This window comes from Adiantum capillus-veneris, chromosome 4, assembly GCF_014529385.1.
Source record: "Adiantum capillus-veneris isolate H3 chromosome 4, ASM1452938v2, whole genome shotgun sequence".
Lineage (NCBI taxonomy): Eukaryota > Viridiplantae > Streptophyta > Polypodiopsida > Polypodiales > Pteridaceae > Adiantum > Adiantum capillus-veneris.
Genome location: NC_140934.1, coordinates 9,799,481 through 9,820,331, shown reverse-complemented (window position 1 = coordinate 9,820,331; position 20,851 = coordinate 9,799,481). Strand labels below are relative to the sequence as shown.

The 20,851-nt window shown below is 39.9% G+C and overlaps 1 protein-coding gene across 5 annotated transcripts in view; it reads right to left on the bottom strand.

Moving 5' to 3' along the window:
* Positions 1-11,494: 11,494 nt before the first annotated feature.
* The window catches only part of LOC147458681 (prolyl 4-hydroxylase 1), an 86,962-nt gene continuing 77,605 nt past the window's right edge, over positions 11,495-20,851 (bottom strand). For 3 of the 5 annotated variants that reach the window (XM_086510130.1, XM_086510125.1, XM_086510129.1), the window contains 4 exons: positions 15,228-15,279; positions 14,713-14,802; positions 14,546-14,638; positions 11,495-11,976 (listed from right to left, as the gene is read on the bottom strand). In XM_086510130.1, the coding sequence (XP_086366256.1) occupies positions 11,869-11,976; positions 14,546-14,638; positions 14,713-14,802; positions 15,228-15,279 (343 nt within the window). In that variant the 3' untranslated portion in view covers positions 11,495-11,868. The remainder of the gene's footprint in view (positions 11,977-14,545; positions 14,639-14,712; positions 14,803-15,227; positions 15,280-20,851) is intronic. The other 2 variants (XM_086510127.1, XM_086510128.1) reach the window with 2 other exon arrangements.

Genomic DNA, 20,851 nt, shown 5'->3' with positions numbered 1-20,851 from the left:
AATAGCTACTAGGAGAGAATCAAATCCTAGTGGGACACTAGGTGGCATGATTTCAAAGATACACTTATTTTAATGCATTATTGCAAGCATGATTACAAAACTTTGTCAAGGAGAAATGTCATGCTTTCATACGGCATGAGGTGTCCTTTGGAATTAAATGAAAGTCTAGGCTAAGAAGACCACATGAAGACTTTTGCTGCCATAAATGGACCCTATTTTGATGAATTTTTTACACAAGGTTCCAATCCGAATTGGAAAACGATTTTAAAATGAAAATCGTAGCTAATGAGCTGAAGTTTTTGCCCATATTTTTACTTTTTTATTTGGAGCCACGGTTGAGGAGATATGATCAAAATACTGGACCCCAGTCTACCCACATCATGCAGGGACAGCTCATTTCCAACTTTTCCAATTCCTGTTCACACTGGCTCCTCTCTTCTTGTGTAAACCCTTGTGGGTTTCCTTCACCTATAAAAGGGGACCTCTTCTTCCTTGGAAAGAACTCAAGCATTCAAGCCATTGATGAGAGGAATTCTTGAGGGAGTGAGTAGTAATGCCTAATTGTACTTAGCCCCATTAACATAAGCCCAAGCCTACACTTTCTCCTAGAGGAAGACTAGCCATTCTTGTACGCTATCCTTGGAAGATCAACTCTAATCAAAGAAGGTGTTGTACTTGGCGTATCAATCAAAGTGGAGTGCTCCCCTCTTCTTCTCTCTCCATCAATAATGGTGCCGAAGGGTTTGTCAAGTAAGATGTGTTCTACATTGATGTTTTCTTGATTTCTTATTGTTTTCTTTTTCATCTCTAATCCGATATATATATATATATATATATATATATATATATATATATATATATATATATATATATATATATATATATATGTATGTATGTATGTATCTAATCTCATCTCCTTAACCAAATCTATCTCTCTCACTCTTAGTAATTCATCCTCTCTACAAATTTTAGGTTCTCTTTGCTACAGGTACATCTCTCTCCGCAGTATCCTTATTGTCTACGGGCAAGAATAGGGCTTGGGAGGGAAAATTCTCATCTCTTCACTTCTCTCATATCTACATTTCTCACATACTATCCTAGATGAATAACCCACATGATGATCATTTCTATCGCTTTCACTCTGTACAATCTATGAGAATTAACGTATGGATTAGCCGTAAAATACACTTTCAACAACTTATAGTGTTTCTCTTTGGCCCTGAAAGGCTCAATGAAATACTTCTATCACCGGATCCCATCATACTACCTCTCATAGACTATAATTTTTCTTTTGATGTAAGCGTGGTTATCTTGCTATGAACCAAGAGGATTTGTACACACAATTAATCCCAATCACTAGACAAAATATATATATTATGGTAAGCACAAAACTACAATTCCAAAGAACAATTCGTAACCTATTTGGTCAGCCAAGATTGAATGCCATTAACTCATCCATTAACCCTTTCATATTACCCATGATACGATATGACCATAGCCTTGATGTTTTCATCTTCGTATTGTTTTGACATTCTCTTTTGCGTTCTTTCTTTGTGTGTGTGAGTGCAAGAGAGAAAGAGTGAGTCTTCTTTGATTGCACTTCTTTCCAAACCCTAGTCTTCATGGCATCTATGGTTTAACTCCTTCATATAGTTTTTGTTGAGTTCTCTCACAAACTCTCACAGCCATAAGCCCAGTGCTTTCCTGGCAAGACTGCAAATTTCTCGACAGCGGGCTGTCATTTTAAATTGTTCGTGATCCTAAAAGGACATATATAAACATAGAATTAGTCTTGTAGATTGGGCCTGCAATCCTGAAACCGGCAAAGTCAGAGACTATGATAGCTATGAGCCAGAGACCAAAAACATAGTCTATGAAGGGCTACCTAACACCAGTCAACGGGTCAAGGGTTTACAGACTGTGGGTCAAACTTAGAACTAAGTTCCAAAAGTAGTTTCTAAAGCCAGCGTCCGGTTTCCCCATAGAATGGAATAAACCTTATGTTTAGGACGTGTGTATAGTTGTTTTATCATAAATAACAAGACATAATTGAACTTTTACATTCAAAAGACAGCTGGCTCTAGAGAGAAGGAATGATAAGTACAAAAATAACTCAGTCTTAAAATCATCTTTGTACAATGTTTATATAAATGAAGCCTCATTCTAGTATACAGATATTAGAAGCACTTCCCTTGTCATAGGTGCATGTGTAATCATGTAAGGACAACTGCTTAAAACCAAAAAAACCTCCAAAGATAAGATAGAGTCCTTACCTACATCCATCCAAACAAGACAACAGATACGTTAGCCTTGAATGTGTTTTACAGGTATCAAATGGACTATACCATTTGTTATCCATGTCCATCTTAAAAAGTTTTTTTGGAAACTTTCAAGCCTAGTCCAAAGTATTTATATTCCAAAAAAAATTATCACCCAAAATTTAAGGTTTTTTTAATGTTTTTAGAAAGCCATACCAGCTTTGAAACCAAGTGAACCAGCTCCATTGATGAAGCTCCATACTCACTTTGCCATAAAGCAAAAGGAGCTTAGATAAAATTTTCTTTAAGAATATCAAACAAGTTTTTTATTATTTATGACAGATAAAGTTTAATCCCAATTAGGGTTTATGGCATTCTCCTTCCTCAAATTTTGTATGTTACTTACCTTCATTCTTTGATGAGTAAGCCAAATAGCAGAGATCTTTAGATATAAACACGACATCTAGCTAGACCAAGTGCATGAAAGAAGTAAGTGTGTCTGTGTGTGTGTGTTTTATGCGCTTTTTTCAAGCCCGTTCATCACAGGAATGCTGAAACAGTATAGCATTACCCAAAAAAAACCAATAAACCACCAAGTCTAGCAACAGTATGCAGCTGGTGGGGATCCAACCCAGAACAATCGGCAAACAACCCCAGTTTCTTGCAGTAATTCATGCACTAAGTGAAAGAAAACAAGTAGTACCTTTATCAAGTCCAAAAAAGAACAGTAAACAATAAGGTACAACTAGTATGTCACAAGCCAATCGGCTGACCCCCAATCAATGTTCAATCCAGAGCCATCGTAAGTAGAAGTAGGATCATTAACTCATGTTTGCTAGCCCATTCAGCCATTACAATATAAACCTAGCCAACCCACATAATGGCTTTTACCCGGTTAAGCAATAAGGAACATCAATCCTCAGAAGTGCCATAATCTGTTTATGCAAGGCCAACCACACAGTGGTTTATTATACCAAGCTAAGCGGCCGCTTATGCTGCCCAATATTTTTCAAGTTTTTGCTTATGTATTTTCATCATCAGTAGATAGAAAACAGTGAATACTGGGTAAGAAAACCCCTTTTTTCCAAAAATTTGAATATTATGTACCTGCAATTTGTTATGAATAATGAATAGTGGCAAAAAAACCAGTAACAATACCATAGTCATGCCTCAAAACAACCTTTCCAACTATTTATCATATGATGCCAATCATAGCCGACCACTATAGTGGACCTTACTAGGCTAAAGAACGAGGAACAACACTCCTTAGTAATGCTTGTTATTGTCAAACCGAGCCAACTATACAATGGTCCAACCATTTATATCATGCATTGCTAAGTATAGCCAACCCAACCAATAAGTATATCATTGCTAAGTACAGGCTTTTTATGTGACAGAAATGAGATCATATAAATAAAAAAAATGACAGAAACGAGATCGTTGATGCTAAGCTTAGTGGCCAACCTAAGTTGGTTGTGTTGTAAGCTCCATGTTTGGTGCAATAGAGGTAAAAACCATGCAGTCCTCACATTTAACGCAAGTAAAACAAACGCAAAGCTAAGTGACGGGCAGAATGCGCCCTCACCTCTTTAAATAGAAGAAGGAAGGCCGCCATCACTCATGGCTAGTTTCTTGCAGAGTGTATTGAGTAGACCGAGCTCCCCCTGGGGATTTGTCAATGAGTAGCCGCCTGCGATGCGGTCTGGCACAATAGGGCTACCATAGCGCCTGAGGGCATGGTAAATGAGGGCAGTAATAAGTAGTAATTTAGCCACGCTTTGTAACTATCATAACCTTTTAAGGGTCCTATCCCATATCTAGCAAAAAGGTGTGGGTCTTTTTTTAACCCAAAGTGTCGACAATCCATGGCATAATACAACCTAATTTGATGCTTGAAAAAACTACAAGCAAGTAGTGAAGTAAGTGTGTGTGTGTGTGTGTGTGTGTGTGTTGCGATATTAAGATAATACTTATACACAAAATAACATTTTGTTCAAAAGGAGGTTTTCACAAAAACTATTATGTATTTGACTCACTTTTGTACAATACGATCAGAATGAATTAACATTTCAGTCATCATGACTAAACCAGATTACAAGGATGAAATATGCCTTCATATCCAAGGTGGGGGACTGTAGGAAAGCTAAACCTCTTCAAACAAAGATAGAATTCTTACTTGCATCCATATAGATACAAGACAACAAAGTGAGGGATTGTAGCAAAGCTAAACCTCTTCAAGCAAAGATAGGATTCTCACTTGCATCCATATAGACACAAGAAAACAAATTCTGTTACATTTTTCTATGTATTATACGTGTCAAAGAACCTATCAGTTGTTATCCATGTCATCATACTTAAAAGTTATTAGACAAGTTACAATGTTATATGTGCAAAAGCATTTAAAAGTACAAAAGTAATTCCATACTTAAAGTTTAGAAAACCATCCTTTCCTTTAAATCTTACTGCAAAGTTTGTAAATATTGATAGTAAAATTGATGCTCTCTAAAGAAGCTAGTAACTTTTCAAGAGGAAGCCCCTTCCATAAATTCCATGAGCAATCCTTGTAGTCACAGCCATATCATATTTCCAATTCTCTCACTTCCTACTTAAAAATATTGTAAAGCATCCAAAGCATTTAAAGATTCACTTGTCAAAACTAAAATACCATAGCAAGATGGGAGAAATTTTCAAGTCTAGCAAAATAAACTTCCCTAAGTAAAAAGCAGCGTAAGTAAAAGAAACAATTTTTAGCTATCACACAAGTGCCCAACCAATCATCCAAAGGATCTTGGAACTTATTTATGCAACTCACCATAGAGTCTAAAGGTTTTAAATCAAATCACACACATTACTAGTGTTTTAAATCCAAACCAGCAATCAACTACCCACCTTATGCAAAGCATTAGTCTATTAAGCAGTTCAAATGCGATCAAAGAATCCCTATTCAAGGGCAAAAATGAAGAGTCAGAGGCAACAATCAAGATCTAATCTTCCCTCTTTCTATTCCATCCTTTTTAGCTCCTTATTTATATCAAATCATTATTCTCAAGACTTTCATGGTTGAGACCTAAAGATGGAGCCATCAAGCGAGCATATCTTAGAGGTAAAAACCCATGTAAAAAAGGAACCAGATCATTAGTGAACCATATCCAAGTCAATACATATACTAAGCAAATTGTAGAATCATAGCCTTTAGAGCACAATAAAAGTAAGCAAGATTGGAAGCCTAAGTAATCAAAGGCTAAGTGAGGGATAGAAATCCCTCACCTTTTAAATAGAAAGGGGTCCGTAAGCCAAGTCCACATACACCTTCCATAGCTAGTATAAAGTAAGTTAGGCAATAGAGGTAGTCCCAATAGCATCAATATGTACATGTAAGTAGGCAAGGCAAGTAGAAGCAAGTGATAGGCACAAGAGTATCATACTGCTAACATGGCATAAAATTTCATAAGAGGCCAATACTATGGTGCCAAGAGCTCATCCAACCATCCACAGCTCATAGGATCCATTGTGTCTTGCATCTCATAGAAACCAACTGAGATTGTCATGCGCATGCAATATGCTATGTGAATACAATATTGTATAGACACGCAATCAAGAATGCAAGAGGCAATATATGACTGCTAATCCAAGGCAGGCAAAAGCATTGGAAGTTTTAAATAAAATTTGGGAACATTCCATAGTTAAAGCAGCAGTAGTACACCACCCCAAACACTGAATGGACCTGGCTAAAATATAGATACCATCAAGTTTCGAGTAGAAGTGATATGATGCTTTATGGTAAGGACTATAGAAGCTTCAATGAACTTCAATGCTTGTCAATCTCCAAGCTTAAGAGCTAGTAAGATAATAGTTGTACATCATAAGAGGTTTGCACATACCTTACACATTGAGTAGTGAGCCCGTTGACAAGTCACGAGGAGACTTCAATTCATGTGTCAACGAAGGGATCCCTCAGTTAGCCATTCTATGCAAGCATTCTCTTTGTTACATACATCCATCATAAACCAAAAAATTTAATTAGCCTTTAATTTATGGACTACAGGTGTCAAACAATGCACTTGTTATTGATGTCAACTTAGTATGGACTATAGGCTTTATGGGGATATGATTATCCATGTTTGGGGAGCTTCTACTGATGATGTAAGGATCAAGTAGGATATCTCTAGCCTTAAGCGTTGCGCATTTCATGCACATGCTTTTAAATAGCATAAGAGAGGTGGCTCAATGTCTTGCAAGCTTCAATTGGTGATGGCATTTCTTTTGCTTGTGAGGAGTGGGGTGATGGGGGTGAAAATAGAGGAAGACCCCCCGCCATGCCAGTAGTGGGGGCGGATCACACATTTGACTCTACCAACTCGTACCACTTAAACACGATCCATCTTTAGCTATGCTGAGATGATTTTTTTGGTTTTAAACCAAGGATTACAAGAGGTTCCCTTAAAAACTACAAGTGTTGGTTCCCACAAGGTACGTGATAGTTCCCCTCCATCCTTCCCTCCCTAGATTGAAGATAGGAGGTCCCTGAGGGAGCACTAGGCCCCGGGAGGGACCTGGTGCCCGCCATTCAGCATGTATAATGAAGCTAGAATATCATGAAACTCTGATTGATAATTATTCAGATATCCTTTTACTAGCCTCCATAGCCTGATCCTTTCAAATCCATTTCTACAGAAGTATTGATCTAGCCTTTCAATGTCTTGGGCCACATTTAGATGTGAAGAGTTGGAAAAAAGGATAGGCTTTATCTGTATAATATGACTTTATGAGCCCATGCTGATGGTCGGTTGTTGTTGCCTTTGTCAATGTACTTGATCGGGATTGAGAATATTTCCCTTTTTCCAACTTCTTTCTATTGATGCTTCCATCCTTTACCTCAAGGTGCATACTAAGGAATGTCTTTTGCCCTACTCCATTCTTAAAATGTTGCAATGCGGTCAATTGTTAGGCAAGGGGGATAGATTTAATAATGCTAAAAAATGAGCGTATGGTCATTTTTGTTGACCCATAGTATATCATCAAAATACCTAAAGGTAGTATGAAGTAGTGCTAGCTTATGCCTAGTTGTGGGATCTTGTAACGTTGTAGAGATGTAGTCATGTTCCAAAGAATGAAGATATAAGTTGCACCATATATGTGAACAAGCCAATCCCATCGGTATGTCATTAACTTTACATAGGACAATCATGTTGTCCACAAGCCATGAATCGATGAAAATAGCTTGGTCTTTAGGGTTAAACATCCATTTTTGTATCTTATATCAAATCAGGCTCCATTGACACAAGTAGTGGGAAGTTTTTTGAAGGATATTTAATCCTTATGTGGATTGTCATAGGCATATGTAATGAGTTTGAATATTCTTGATTTCAGTCCTAGGTCACCTTCATGGGGAATGTGTTCATAGCATTTTTTCACACATGCTGAGAAACTGATGAAGCTTTTAGGGGAGGGTTGATAAGTACATCATATAGGGAATCCACAACCCATTAGGTTTGGAATCTAATGTCGTGGCATAGAAAATCCTTTTGATTTAGAGAAAATGCCCTCTTCTTGATGAGTGGAATTCGTGCTTTTAAGGTACATGCTAGTAACAAAGACAAATTAAAAAAAACCAATTTCCCTTATTAGTTATCCATCTGAAAGCCTTCTTGTGAGCTTTATAAATAGCCATTAGCTAGGGAAGTGAAGATGTGTTTAAGATATGAAATTGCTCACAGATGGAGTATATTCTTTCCAAGGCTTCTATTTGAGACACTCTATATGGGACAAAATCTGATTTTGGTAGCCTCCTTTTTGCTTACTCGAACATGTAAGCCTTGCATACCAGGACAAGATTATTAGGGACTTTATCCAAACAAGTGACAAAAAAAAGCCTTCTTCAGCTTATCCACGCCCTAATCTGTCTTGGATGTCATTAATGAACTTGTGTTTTGGCAAATTTATTTTGCAAAAATCTCAAAAACTCTTTTTGACTTGATCCATGGGACAATTTATGGAGACCACATTATTTGTGACTAAAGTAAGTGTCATAGGGGGGGAGAGAGAGAATGAAATGGGCATCATAGGAACAAACCCAATTGTGGGAACATTTCTCCAACTTTTGTTTCAACTAGTCATGTTTATGAGCTATTTTAAATAATGGTCGCTAGACCAAGACAATCCTACAAGATTTCTATTGTAGACATAATTGCATTTATCTAATCATGCCCAAGGATGATCTAACATAGTGTTCCTAATGTCATCATAAAAGCCCCTTCTTGTAGGTTTTATGAAATTGATTTAATTTTTTGAAGATGATATTTTTCAAAGGACTTTGGCCATTATTCTAGTGTCACATCTTAAACTTAATAAACATCATTTGAAACAAGTGTATATATTAAATGAAATCATAATAATTACTTATTGAATAAAGGTTTGTTCCAACGATGTCAAATACACATGAATTGATCAAGACGTTCAACATATAGATGATGCTAGGAAGTGACTGTGTTTGTATTGGAACGATATCACTAGAATCGATTCATAGATGTGATGCAATCACAATCATATGAGTTAGCAAGAGTGTGAGACAAGCAGCCGCGTGTGTTCAACATGTAAGACAAGAATGTATATGGGACTTTTTCAAATGTGGTAGATGGATTTAGGACCATTCTCTTTTTATAGGAAGCTCATCCTAGTTTGGTTAGAATGAACCTTAGTCCTAAGACAATTCTCCTTTTGCATCAAGCTTATCATAGTTGGAAATTTTTTTGGCTTTGTCCATCTCAAAGAATGGTGCTAGGACCATTCCTCAAGACATCATCCATTTCAAAAACGATAGATGCAAGTGTTCTGTCTTGCATGTTAATGACATCCCAAATGCCACTCTCAAATGTTCTCTTACGTGCCAATTACATCCAAGGAGATTTTATACTCAACCATCTCTAAAGAATGGTCATAGAACCAATCACCTTGTACAAGCACCTACAGTTTTTTTGTATGTGTTTTTTCTTAAACATCCATTGCCCTTGCAGGATTCTTCTTGTGTAGGTCACCCTTAAGAATGGTCCTATGACCATTCCCCTCTTGCAAGAAGCTAATCCTACTTGGGTTCACTTATGGAGCCTCTTCCTTTACCTTTGGTGTATCTTTAATTGTCCTTGATCCTTCCTCGGGCAACTGCACTACATTTATTTCAAATGTAGATTTCAAGTATTATTCTTTTAGGCTACTTACGCTTTATGAGTGGTCCTTGGACCATACACATGCATCAAGCTCACAATTCGTTACATTTCATAAACTCAATTTTGGGTTTCTACCACGTGAAAATGGTCCCAAAACCATTATTTGCTGACTATGGGCTCTCCTTGGTGGTGATGTATTTTCTCGTTGCTTAAAGAGCATCTTCTTATGGTCGCACTCATCATGCGCATGCTTCAATATTTGTTCTAATGTTTATGCAACTCTACTCTCGTAATTGTTCTAATGTTTAATACAAAAGGTCAACTTTCACGAATAATTCCTTACTTACACTCTTGCAATATATTATAATGTGGGGCGATCATCCTCGATAGGTTTTTATAGTCTCTTTAGTGTTATCAGGAACATTTCTCAAAATTCTGTTTCAACTAGTCACTCCTTGAAGAGTGCAGACATTAAGGCCCATTCTTGTAGTTTATATAAAAAGATAATATTTGTCAAAGCATTTTATTCTAGTGCCGAGGAGTCTCTCTCTCTCTCTCTCTCTCTCTCTCTCTCTCTCTCGGTGTGTACATGCATGCCTCAAGGGTCTCCAAGCGGTGGAAAAGTGCACCAGCCCCACCTCAGGCCCACGACACCCTTTCCACCATTTCACCATTGGGCCTTTCGGAACAACACTCCCCTCGTCATGCCTTGGGCCTATGTATTCCAGCGCATCAAGCAATCTCAACCGTCCATTGCATTAGCATTCTAACAATGAACAAGACAAATGCATGACGAATGGGAATCTCCCTCACCCCCACTGTTCCGAGACAGGAACAGGCTCGGCCTCCGCCTCGCCTATTCCAGGCCGAAACAGTGGGGGTGAGGGAGATTCCCCACCTCTTCACTGCCCTTTGTAGCTGATGAGCACCGTTGGTGTACCGGGAATGCGCATGAATGACTGACAGGCTCTACACGTGCTAAAAAGGCTCCTGACACGCTCATAAATAGCGCCAATTGCTTTGCATGTGGGCGAGAGTCTGGTGCATGGTTTGCAATTCTCCCCTCACCGTTGTCTTGCCGGGTTTGTTGCATGTTCTCTCTCTCTCTCTCTCTCTCTCTCTCTCTCTCTCTCTCTCGCGTACACACACACACACATCGCCTACAACTATGCTACCTTACAATAAGTCTTGGTGGGACAATAACTAACTTTCGGTTCAAAATTTCTCCCCCACTACCTTCCTACCCAACTCAAGGAGGCCGCAGCCATGGAACAGTACTTTTTCAAAGTTAGCTAAACAGGAGCTCTACTACATAAAGGTACGTGGCAAAAGACAAGCTGAGCTTTTGACACCTGCTTTCCGCCACCCTATTGTTTGCTTGGCGATGGTGGTTCCTCTTTTTGCTAGGAAGTATGTCTATGAAGGAAAGCTGCTCCCTAAGGACCCCCCCATGTAGTATGGCATTTCTATGTCAATTGGCATTGTTCATCCCAATTCCATAAGGGTTTTTGATTTTCAAGTATACTTTTTCTCTTTCCCCCCTTGCCCCATCTTATCTCACGTTTTCTTTGAAAAGGACAATAGAGGTAACAAAAAATTCTTTTGCCTATATGGCTTGCAACCTACACATACAGACACACTTGCGTGCGTGTGCACACACAAACGCGGTGCATCATACACATGCATATGTATGCTTGTGGATTCAATTTGTAGCTGGTATTCTGATAAGTTCTATAAGTAATATTGTCCACAAAGCCCCCTTCTGAAGCATAAATAGCTTGTGCCAAACAGAACACGCTGGTCATCGATCAATGATGTCATATGCATTTTGGTGCTTTCTGTGCACATGCAAAGCATATATAGCAAACAAGAATAGAGATACTTCATACAGTCTCTAAATCGAGAAGTGATAATATGAGCGACCACATTGTGAGTAATAAAAAGGTGTGTTCCTTTATGGTTGTAGTCTTTGGGGGAGCTGTGCTAAATCCTCTACACACTGCAAGTGGATTCATCGATGCACATCCTTTATAGATTCACTCAGGATTAGATATGGATTCATGATTAACCGTAGACATGTGAAAGAGTTGGATCTTTTTGAAAGTGAAAGAGGTTTTTACCTCAAGGATATCAAAAATGGTGCAGGACGATTTTTGTGCCCAGGTTTTCCTTCCATGGGATTGATAGTAGATACAGACGTTACAATGTTGTAGACCTTTGATCTCAGCAATACCAAAAATGTGAAGGATGCTTTTAGTATCCAAATTTTTTTTGTCATTGTATCAGTAGTGCTTACACTTATTACAGATGTTGCACATAACTTTGCACAGTCGTTCACCACCGGCAAGGGCGCAGCCACATTGTCCTATCAGACTGATTGGCATCAGCCACATTCAAGTATGACACCTTTTAACAAAAAGCTAGTATGGGTTTGATTGAACCTTTAACTAAGAAAATTCCTTCTGCCTGAGCCACTTTGTAGCCGACCATTTCTCTCCTTCTGTCACCGTGCAGCTGCCATGTGATGTGGCTGGATCCACTGTTCCATCAAGTTTCTGAAAACATGAAGATATAGATGCTCATACTTTGAAAACATTGTTCGCGTGTGCAGGTTTGCAAGTGAACACACCTTCATATGCGTGAGCACATATGTGTTCACGCATAGGTGGGGGTGGGGATGTGTGTGCATGCGGGAGGGTTGGGTGTTTGCAAGCATGTATGTGTGAGAGAGAGTCCACAACGACGAGTGCATGTGTGGGGAGGACATAGAAAAAAAAAAAAAGGGGAAGGTTAGGGAAGAGGCTTTAATCAGGCTTCTGCCCCTATTTCTCCCCTTGTTGCACCTCCGCCTCGTGTCCAAAGCAGTAGACACAGATGGCAACTTCTGCTTCACCTCAACAAGACACGCATAAAAAGTCCCCTCAACTCCTCGCAGCAGAGCTGCCCTCTTGATATTTTCTTTCGCCAGAAGATAGCGAGCCTAGCAATAAAGCTCCAAGGGCTTTAAACCACACTTCCTCACAACAACTTTCCACAACAGCCCCTGGCTAGCAATCTCCCTCACCAACGGCCCCACTTCCCTGCAGGCTGCGTTAGTAACACACGACAGCAGAGGACCTCCAAAAGACTTCCCCATCAGCTGCCATGACATCATCCACAAATAGCACTCGTCCTATTTGATGCTGGTCCAGCACCTTTGCCCGCTTCCAAATTTTTCCTAGGTGTTGGTCTTCCACTCACTTCGTCTTCGCAGCAACCCTTTAAAACAGCACAAGTTAGAAGATTCCCTACTGATTTCAATTTTTTTAGTGGTGTGGGGCACATACACTAGTGATGGCAAGGTTTTTGAAATCCCCGACCCGGTTGTGATGCCTTAAAAGGGTCTCATTTTTCTCCTACTGAAGCAAGCAACATGCCACCGCGCAGTAATGGAATTTGACAATGGAGGCCTGTTAAAATCCTGAGTGTGGTTGATGAAATTCGGCAATGGAGGCCTATTACAATTCTAAAGTCAGCCAACAAACTTCTTTTGAGGTCTCCAAGTTTGAGGTGCCAGCCATAGTCCACTCCTTAGAAAGTCGAGTCATCTTACCCACATAAGTTGTGTGAAAGAATGCAGTATCCCATGGCAGCAGGCCAGGCTCGGACTCCGGAGTCTTTGAGATTTGGGGTTGTGTGTGTGTGTGGGGGGGGGGGGGGGGTATTCTGACCCAGCTTGAACTGGAGATCTCACACCCTTGGAGCTACTGCTTGAGGTAGCAGGATTGCTTCTTTTTTAGGTCCTTGAAGATGACTGGCTTCTCGGAGTAAAACATGAGTCTGCACTGGTTCAGGAATGCATCTTTGCACAATTGCTTGAAGAAAAAGGACAAGGGGTTTAGATCCTGATCACTTGGAGGTGACTAGTGTGAGTTGGCTTCTCTGGATTTGGCCTGATATGTCCACAGATGGACCTAGGCAACTCCCAGGGGATGGATCACGGGACACTGCAATCTGCAGCAGACCCTCGGTCATGCCAAGGCCTTATAGCCAAATTTATTGCCGTTTTTGGGCTATCTATGGCATCCCTGACACCCCCACTGAGCCACTCTTTCTAGTGGCTGGTGGCTCACATGAGTGTTGCTATTGGAAGTTGGTTAGTATACATCCCAGGTATGTGCTGGTCAAAGGCATTGCCATTGAGACTGCACTTTACTACAGCAGATTTGGCATCGGATCTTGTGCCTCATAGTTGCTATTCTTCCTCACATCAACTTCGTTTGGGGTGCAGTAGCTTTTCCAGCTCCACACTAGGATACAATGCAGTTCAGATCCAGGGGCGACATCTCATCTGGTGCACCTCCCAGACTTTGTGGCACAGTCCTGGAATCAGGACCGGGATGAGCAGGGAAAGCGCATTAGCAACCTCCCTATGTGGTTCAAATGACCATTGCTTCAGTATATTTGAGGGGTATTCAATGCTTCCATTCAGACCATGGGAGACTTGTAGACAGCTTTCAATGATGGCGGCTAGGCATTTACTATCACCCATTAGGATGGTTACTTTATCTGAACATTGGAAATACCAGGGGCTCTTCCTATCTCCCTTCGTAGAATATGGCCCACTGAGCTCATAATTGTGTCATGGGAGAGTCCCCCGATTCCCCCTTACATGGTACAGGGACATCATTGTCGCCCTTTGGATTTTTGATTAACTATTTTTTCTGCTGATATGTGATCGAATGATAAAAATATGCCAGAAGAACCCCTTTAACTACTGTCCATGAAACTGGAAAGTGATGCTAACCTCGTCATCCTTCTAGGACACTCAAAAGGATACCTTTACTTTTCCCATGGTTCTTAGTACTGCCTCCTGCATCACCAAAAGCCTAAAAGGCATTATCTGTGCTTGCACTTGTGACAACCCATGCGCACGTGTGCCTCAGCGTGATGTAGGTGTCAGAATAACTTGCTATATCCTTTGGAATCTATTTGCAAGAGAGAGCTCCGCACTTGTCAAAGGGATTATCTTAATTTTTTTGACGTTAACGCCATGTACTACATTTTGCAAACTGGACAACGAGGAACAACAGGCCCGCACACACATATAACACCCATGAGCAAACATACAATCCTTGAACGTACTTGGCTCCAAAACAAAAGAGCATCCCCTTTTCTGGGCTCAATACAGGTTCCCCGTTTCTCCTCCCCTCCACAACTGCATGTGCGATCGCCCACCTGGACCAAAACATTCAAGTTAAGTAACATATCAACATGTTTAAGAATTTCAATTAGCACCTCAGCTACAGTACCCAAGGAAAAATAGTTTCTCCTCCCTGCATGCCTTCTGTAAGATACATCAAAAAAGTAGCAACCCGTTGTCCACCACGTTCAATGTTGAACTGCATCACATAAAACAACAAATCAGCCCCATTGAATGTTGAACTCCATAGAATAAAGCAACATGTAAGTCCCTTTTCTCTCTCCTGCCCACTGCTTCACCCACACACCCTCAACGCTTCTTCAGATGTACCTCACTCCTCCCCTTTTCATGGTCTTCCTATTCAACACTACGCCACACTTCTCTAACCTCAGCAAAAGCCCTCACTGACTTGATTGATTTGAAGCACACACCCTCAACGCTTCTTCAGATGTACCTCACCCCTCCCCTTTTCATGGTCTTCCTATTCAACACTACGCCACACTTCTCTAACCTCAGCAAAAGCCCTCACTGACTTGATTGATTTGAAGCTTGCAATATCCAATAACCACAACGTAATGGCCTACAGAACACATAGTTGGCCTGAGGCAAGAGTTGACATCTTACCTCATCAGCAAAATAATCATGGTGCGGACGGTAAAATTGACCTGGTTCATAACTGTCAGAAAGAAACAATTAATTCTCAGTAAAAATGCCACATTGTTTCAGGTCAAGAAACTGAAATTTCAAATCTGATTGACCAGTCAATAATGATTCCACCAACTTGCTGCCTTGCATGATACATGATACAACCAGAGGATGTGTGTGTGTGTGGGCACGTGCGCGTAAAAAATGATGGGTTTGTAGCAAGACAAAGCACGACCAACGCCAATTTACAAGATACAACTATAGGCGAAAAAGCCCCTCAAGATCTTCAGAAGAAAGAAAGCTGAGGGTAAAAGACTGATCGATTGGGACAAGAAGACTAAATAGGATACATGTAGATGGAGCTAAAAAGGAAAACATAGAGTCGAGGATCCACAGAGGAACCACATACACCCCATGCCAGTGTCTGCCTCTCCTGCGGGACATTCCAGCTGCCAAATGTCCTGCTCTACAACGAACAAAACGATCTGGAAACCCAATTAAAGAAGACTTTCTAAAGAATGTCTCCTCCATGTATTGCAGGGAGAGCCAAAACGAGGAAGATTCTTCACAAGCAAGAGTGAAGAATGGACTGCAAAGTGGGAGTGTATGCCCCATCAAACGATGCTCCATCCTCACTTACAACAACACCTAGACTACTCCCAATCTCTGATATATGCTGTTGAAACTCTGCTAATGAGCCTAGAAATCTAACTGTAACAAATGGACCTCTGTCAGACTTGCAAGATCCATTCCCTATCTCTGTCCTAATAAATTACAATAAGCTCTGCCGAAGTCAAGTGCATTCCGTGCCAGAGCTGAACTAGCACAGTCTGATGTCTCAAATTGAACCCTAAAACAACCTCTCCCCAGCGAAAGGATAGCCACACACAACAGGTCTGTCAAGAAAGGTCTAGCTGACAACCTGTATCCCACTACCTTGTGTACCAAGCACCAGTCCTCCAATGAGATGATGTGATTACGGAACTCTAAATGGAACTTACCAGTCAAAACACCCCAATATAGTATTGGTGTTCCAAGCCAAGAACCAAAAAGGCCAACACCCTAATCACAACTGAGTTATGCATTATCAATATAAGCAAAAAACCTTCAGTTCAACATCCAGCCAGCCAAATCAAAAGATCAGAGATCTTCAGTAGAATTTTAGAGTTCCAGGCTAAGAGTATACACAAAAATCCTCACGTATAGTACACCTTTACATTGCCAATAATAAAACACAAAGTGTTGCCTGCCAATCATATATCAGCCTACCAGTTATCAAAGGCATATTAAAGGACAAAAATGGCCAGCAATCTATAAAGCTTCAGAGTAGTCAGGTCAAGCTTAGAGCCAGTCAAAGGAACAAATCAATCCTACATTATCAAGAATTGTAAGTAGCATTGGTTATTCAAAGTCATTATAAGGTAAAAAAGCAAATTTTTTTAGAACATACTTAGAAAACGAGATCATTTTACAGTCTATGAGACCAAAAACAACAGAAGTACCCAAGCTTGAACATGCATGAAGTACTCAGAGAAATTTAATGTAAAATTGAGAAAGAAGAAAAACCTGTAAAGATTATGCTTTGCTATATAGTATTCAAGTTAGATTGAAGAGAGCAATACGAAAAGGATAATGAGGCCATCTGACACCAGTAATTTAAACAATTTCCAATTTTTATGTATGATCAAAGGACCAGGTTATAACCTAGAAGCATAACCCACAGTGCCTACTTGCAGTTGTCTTCTAGACATAAAATTCACAGTAGGTAATCCATGACATTCCGATAGAGAAAAGAATATAACCAGTGAGTTTAAAAACACCTATGAAGGGGTAGTGTTTTCAGTAAGCTTCATGTTATCCCCAAACATCATAAACCCAGTGCTATCATAAGCATTTTATTTCTTTTCAAAAAAAAGGCTGTTGGACTATCAATATCATAAAAAAACCAATAAAGTATTGAAGGGAATATTTGCTGATTGATATAGAAATAAGAGGGTAGCAAATATAAGGATATCAATGTGGGAAATTCGTTTGCTTGTTGTAGTCCACTCAAGGTGCATAGGTGGGAGCAAGAGCAAAAAAGAGTGTCTAATGCATATGTGCAATGATGGGACATCCTATATGCATACACAAAAATGCATGAAAAACAATACGCTGTGCAAGAAAGGTTTTTCAGGGGTTCTTCAGAAAGAAGGTGCAGCTATAAAAGCATATGACGTGGCTTTACAAGCTGGCACCCCTTTATGAAGGGTTTTCGTTGTCAAGGATATGTGCTCTCATCTTACTATGCACTATGTGTGAGTGTTGAACTCTACGTCACTGCACCATGGTAAAGTTAATAGACTTTGACTCTAATGCTCATCTCATCCAGCATGAGCGACACGACTTAGATATGCTCAATTGCTCCAACTTGAGCGTAAGCCTAATAACTACGACTCTTAGCACACAGTTTATTAAGACTTAAAGCTTTGGGACTAACGCTTTGCTCATTTTGTGGCTCAGCAGCTCGACTCTGACTATGCCAAAAGAGTGTTTTTTGCACCCTGGTTTGTGCTTACTACAAACATTTCTTCAGGTAAAAGTAAGTTGGAATCCTCAAAGAGTGGATTATTGAAGAACCAAGTTGGTATTGAGGGTTTCTTTTGCCATACCTGTTTCGTCATCTCTGAGTCTGTAGCTTTGTTTGTTGAGTTGTCCTTCTTTGCCTATGAAGACTCCATTGTTTGTTTGATTCTCTAGGTAGGCCTGTTGTAAGGAGTCTCTGATGTTGTTGGAGGCCTTTGTTGACTGTTGGCATTTGTGTTTTGTTGAGAAGCATTGGAAGACTTAGGAATCCAAACCTCTTTGTAACTTCCTTGATGACTTTCCCTAGCTCGAGGTTTTGTTGAGCTCTTGAGATCTTCATGCAGTTTTGTTGTAATTGTAGTTGGTGTTTAGTTGACTGGTAGCCAAATCTTCGTATAGCTTGTGTAGAATGCTTGTGCAAGAGGAAGATTTTTTGAAGTCCATCTCTGTTCTCTATCCTCTTAAGAGTTGTGGTAGACTTGAGTTGCATTCAGTGTTGTCCTTTTGTATTGCCTCTTCTTAGGTATCCTAGGATATTGTCGAGCATTTGGCCTTCTCCTTTGGGAGGGTCTTGATTGCATTTCATATGCTTTGATCTCCAGTTTTGATACCCATATCTGTCCGTTACATCTATAGTACTCCTGCTCTTCTAAACTCCATTGTGATGCTATCCATCCCATGTGTTTGTCTTTCTGTGTTGATCTTCTGTCTTCAATCCATACTGGGTCACTGACTTTTACTAGACTGCTCAGGAAAAACACTTAGTTGACATTCATTTGCTTTAATGAGTACTTGGGCAGATATACCTTTGCTTTTCTCGGTGGCTCCCTAGAGGTTTTATATGGATTAGCAAATGATTGGGTGTTTATAAAGCCCGACTTGCTTGAAGAAACTGATCCATGAGGGTTCTTTGATGTAGAGGCATATGATGTCACATCTTTTACGCTCGTCGGTTGTAGGTACAATTTAGCTTTACCTTTGTCTGTAATACGTGTCCCTGATTCTTGTGACATTTGCAACTCTGAATCTGGAATTAGCAGTACTTGTAATTGTTGTTGGCTACCTCTTTGCAAGTAGAGTAATAGCATTGTATCTTCTTTGTATGCTTTGTATTGGTCTAACCAATGATATCCAAGGATGACGTCTGCAAGCATGTCTTTTGAAGGATTTACTGAAAACTTTACCACCTCTTCATGCTTTTGGATGCTAAGAGTAGCAACCACTTCTTTTTATCTCGTATTACTTTGCTATCTTACTTGCATGGAGTAATCTCGAGCATTCTTTGGATGCTATCTACAACCATATTGCACTTTGCTTCTTTATCCAGTAAAGCATTGCACCTGACACTAGCTCCATTTACAATGTTGAGGACTATAGCTATCCTCCTTGGTGGTTCTCTTAAAGATCCGTGTCCTGCTTTTACCATAGTCTCATCTTGATCTAGTTGGGTCGCTATGGAAGGTGATTTGAGACTTTGAGTTCCAAGTTCCACTCTAACTTACCTCGGTTGATTCAACTAGCAATGTCTGACAGATCTTTGGACTTCCTATTGCTTCCTAGTTGTCTGCAACCTCGTTCTTCTTTACTTTTGGCTTTGATAGCATTTTCTGCTCAATAGCTTTCATGGTTGTTGTTTGCCCTATTTGATCTGCACTTGCTATTGCTTGATCTGCATTAAGCTCTTTTGAGGTTTTCTTGGTTGGAGATGAAACATCTTCAATAAACTCTGCTTTGGCATCGGTCTCCATTTGAACTGTACTTGTGCTGTCTTCCGCCGGTGACCAGTCCTGGTCTTCATTCTTGGTTGTCTTTGAAGACTGCATCTTGTTTGAACTACGTGCTTCTAGAAATTTTTGGGTCAGTGACATCTTCTGGTACATCTTTTATTGTCATCTCATGAAATTAAGCTATGAGGGTCTTTGAACCTATTTGAATGGCGATGGAAATGATTCCCCAACATTTTGCTTGTTTGTTTCCAGATATGCTAACAAATTCATGAGCATCTTCCAGCTGTGGTTGGCCACATTCTTTCAAAGTGCAATAAGACATGAGGTTCTTGTCCAGCTGAAAATCTAGCTTTACTTTTCTTGATAGCTTTTCTTCATGTTCACCAGTAATGTTGCACTTGAACTTCTCAAGATTTCTTTCTATATTGACTGATCTTGCTATGGTGGCATCCTTAGCTTGAGCTTTTTCTGCATCTCCTTTGCTTTGATCACCTACTTTAGTAGATGTTAGCTCGTTTGGATATGTTGTTGCACCTTTCGCCTGCAATTGTTGAGCATTATCTGCCTGCATTTAGGTAACTTTTGATCTTAAGAGATCCACTGGGCTTTCTGGCAGAATCTGTCTCTTTGGAGGAGATTTTGGTGTTGATTTCTATGTAGCCTTTTGAGCTTTAGCTTCAGTTGATTTTGACCTATCTATCACTTATTCTCGCAGCTTGAGGTTCTGCATCATCATGAGATAAACTTTGATTCAATCTTAGCATTCGTAGAAATTTCACTGCATACATATGTGAGTTTGGTCACATGCAATTGCTCGAACACTATGGCATTTGTTGGCTTTTGACTTTGACTTGTGGAAGTCAACTAAAACTTTTGTCCTTGATGATCTTCATAGAAGTATATGTCAAACAAATTCTGATAGAATCTAGATTCTGATAGAATCTAGATTCTGATGGAATCTAGGTCATTTGGGAACTTTCAGCAACCATATGGTCCAGTAATGGCTTCTGCTTCGAAAGGGGTTGGCTAGAAGTTCTAGGGATTCTGATTGACATTGCGGTTCCTGGTATAAGAGCTGAGCTTGATGGATTTGCAGTTCCCCCTTTGCTAGGGTGATCACTAAAGCTTTCTCCATGATAAGAGCTCAAAACTATTTGGCTCTTGTTTGATCTCTCACCTTTTGGGACTGTAAGGGCATGTGTATAGCACTATCAATCTTTGTCATCTGCAAACCTTGCATAGTTTCCTATGTACCTCCGTAAAACATGACATATGCTTCCCCAAGTCAAGTTGTAAATTGCATTATCTTCA